Source organism: Buceros rhinoceros, unplaced genomic scaffold (assembly GCF_000710305.1).
Source record: "Buceros rhinoceros silvestris isolate BGI_N320 unplaced genomic scaffold, ASM71030v1 scaffold509, whole genome shotgun sequence".
In the NCBI taxonomy this organism is placed as follows: Eukaryota; Metazoa; Chordata; class Aves; order Bucerotiformes; family Bucerotidae; genus Buceros; species Buceros rhinoceros.
The window spans coordinates 1,738-4,851 of NW_010429511.1; the positions used below are offsets into that span (position 1 = coordinate 1,738).

Below are 3,114 nucleotides of genomic sequence, written 5' to 3' on the forward strand. Positions count from 1 at the left end.
GTCCCCACGTAGCCTCAGCGGTGGCCCCGTCTGCCGTTGGAACTGGGAGACATGCCGATGCCCACGTCTTGCCCTGTCTGTCCCTGCATCGCTTGCCGAGAGCCGGTGAGGAGCCATGGGTGGGCTGCGCTCCCTGTGTGAGTAACCGCTTGTCCCTCACTTTGCCCCTTGCAGATCACTTGGTGGCCCACGGACGCATGGCCGAGAAGGAAGCGCGGAGGAAGTTCAAGCAGATAGTCGCTGCAGTCAACTTCTGTCACTGTCGTAACATAGTCCACAGAGACCTGAAGGCAGAAAACCTCCTCTTGGACGCTAACCTGAACATCAAAATAGCAGGTGAGCTAAGAGCGGTGCTGCGGGAGGAAGGCAGCTGCTCTCAGAAGCCGCTCTGTGGGCACTGGCTGCTTCCAGGTATTCAGAGCGAAGGAAGCGCGGTGCAGCTAAAGGAAGCGTTGGATTTCGGTGTGGCCCGCTGCCCAGAGCTGGAACTGCCAGGTTGTAACCAGGAGATTTATATCTGCCTTCGAGTAGTGCAAAATAAAAGGAGGAGGGGAAAAAGCAGGTTTGGCTTCGTGGGCAGATCTGCAGCTGTAGATACGGTGTTCCAACGCGCAGGGTGTTGGGCAAGGTGGATACTGAACTGACCCCGTTTGAGTCCTGCTGCCGGTTTAGGACTCGCTCGAAGCAGGTCAGCCTGGGTGAGAGAGCGAGTGGGACAGGAGGGCTGGCTGACTTTGTGCGGGGTAGGGCAGGGAAGGGGAATGGCACCCTTGGAATCAGTTCGCTGTGCTGTCGTTTCAGTGAGCAAGAGAATGGCCCCAGCGCTCTGGGGACGTTAGTCACCAGAGGAGAGAAGCTGTAGGAGCTGAGCAAACAGGCCCTTACAGCCGGTGCTTGGCTGGGCAGGGAGCTTTTGGGCTGAGTGCTGCCCCTCCAGAGAGCTCGCACTGTGGGAGGTCCCTGCACTGGCCTAACGCAGGGCTGTGTCTGCCATCCTCCGTGGGACTGAGCCTTGGCTGTGCAGCTCGGGGGTGAGCCAGCTAGACTCGACTTTCCTTGGCTTTGTGGGGTTGAAACAGGGAATCTAATCCCACCCTGCTCCTCTTGTCTCCTGGACTTTTGAACTGGAAGAGCTCACGCTCACTGTCTAATTCTAGCAGGACCTAATACACAGCAGAGCAGCTTTGGGAAGCACTTCGCCCCCTCTCAGCAGGCTTCTTGGAGAACGTGTCAGCTCTGACAGGGCTTTGTAACTTCAGTTACAACAAAAAGTGCTTAGGGCCAACTCCAGGTCTGGGAGCACCTTCAGTACTGGGGAACTCTTCTGGCTTGAGCCCGTTCTGGAGAGAGGAAGGCTCGTGTACATCCTGTCATGTTCTCTGATGTGCCATCGACATGTGTTAGAGCAGAGCTGAACTCTTGATTTGGAGTAAAATGATCTGCAGCTTCTGAGGTTTCTCTCCTCCTCACTTGGAGAGGAATAGAAAGGAGCGAAGAACTTTATGAAATTTCCTCTGGATGCTTAACAGCTTGAGCCACGTCCCCCTCGGCACAAGGGTGACAGCCTGCTCCTGCTCTTCTGGGAGCAGTGGCCGAGCAAGAGGAGGGCCTTAAGAGCGGCAGGGTCTGGTTTGGGTGTTCCACAAGCAGATGCACTAATGGTTTGAGGCCATCTTGTGTTCGTGGCGTAAAAGTGAGTGTGCGTGGGGTGTGGGAGGGTGCCCAGTAAGTACCGGGATGGAAAGAAGTGGAGACCTAACCCCGGCAGGAGCTGGGATGCGGCTGCGTTTCCTCCACAGCATCCCGTGAGCATGCTGACAGGCTCTGTCAATGTCTGAGCACTGTGGAAACTCGCTTCTTTTATTCTTCTAAGAGAGTTGGAAACTATTTTCCTTTCAAACGTCTGCTCGCAGAGTGGGCTCTAGAAGACAGATCCCGCCCTGCTGCTGGTGGTGGTTTCCTGGGCAGGAAGATGAAGTAGTCATTGGAAAAGTAGCCTGGAAAAGCTGATTTATGGTATAGGCTGTTCCAAGGAATCGGTAGGTCCCTAGACCTCAGCAATTGCAACTTGACCGCAGTTCTCCCATTGTTTTGAGAGCAAAAGCAGTGGTGATAGCAGCCAGCATCTTCACTCCAGACCTGCCAGAACAAGCGCTGCAGAACTGTAGAGCATTTACACCGTGGGCGCTTTTCCCCAGCGAACCTATGCGACGGTGGTGATAGCAGCCAGCATCTTCACTCCAGACCTGCCAGAACAAGCGCTGCAGAACTGTAGAGCATTTCCCCCGTGGGCGCTTTTCCCCAGCGAACCTCTGCGAAGTCCGAGTTGGCAGCTGCTGGCAGTGTGTTCGCTGTGCTGCCCATCAGAGTGCAGGCAGGAGCTGTGGTTATCACGGGATCCCCAGGCCTTTGCTCAAGGAGGAATCAGGGCTGTGCCTTGCTTTGCTTTTCCCCTCCTGGCGCTGGGTCCCTGCTGGGCAGATGCTGCAGGCAGCTCCACGGAGCTCTGCTCTTGGGAAGCACGAGGGACTGGCTCCCCTTTCCCTCCCACAGAGGCGTTTCTTTCAAATATCTTCCCTATATCACATCTCTGTGACTTCTACCTTGCTCCTGAGAACTGCCCTTTTCCCTCTGCATCCGTTTGTGGAAGGAGCCCTGGCTGCTCCCTGCGGATTTGGATCCATACGGCTCCTTGGGCTGGGGCAACTTGTCATATTTGGTAAGAAAACTTAAATAAGTTGTAGTTTGTTTGTTTTAGATTTTGTTTTGGTGGTGGGTGTGTTTTGGGGGTTTCAGCCTCCACCCCCCTGTAATTTTGGGAGGCTCTTTGGGAACCCAGGCTTGACCTGGCTTCCTGCAGCATCAGTGGGTTGGGAAGCTGTTCCCAGCCTCTGAGCCGAGCTCGGTGTGAGACGTAGCCGCCTGGCTCTACCTCCCTGTGGAGCCAAGCAGCGTGATTCACCTGCGCCTGGAAAGGGCTGGGCAGAGCGGCAGCTCTCCGCGGGGAGAGGCTTTTCATCTGGACAGCCAGCGCAGCTCCAGGACCTGCCGGTCGAACCCCAACACACTCGTGGATTTTGTCCTGTTCAGGGATTTTGCTCTTTGGATAACACA

At 55.6% G+C, this 3,114-nt stretch overlaps 1 protein-coding gene across 1 annotated transcript in view; it reads left to right on the plus strand.

Moving 5' to 3' along the window:
• Positions 1-182: 182 nt before the first annotated feature.
• Positions 183-3,114, plus strand: part of SIK3 (SIK family kinase 3) — a gene marked incomplete at its 3' end in the record, with an annotated part of 21,934 nt that continues 19,002 nt past the window's right edge. The window contains exon 1 of the mRNA XM_010142642.1: positions 183-336. Coding sequence (XP_010140944.1) covers positions 198-336 — 139 coding nt within the window. The remainder of the gene's footprint in view (positions 337-3,114) is intronic.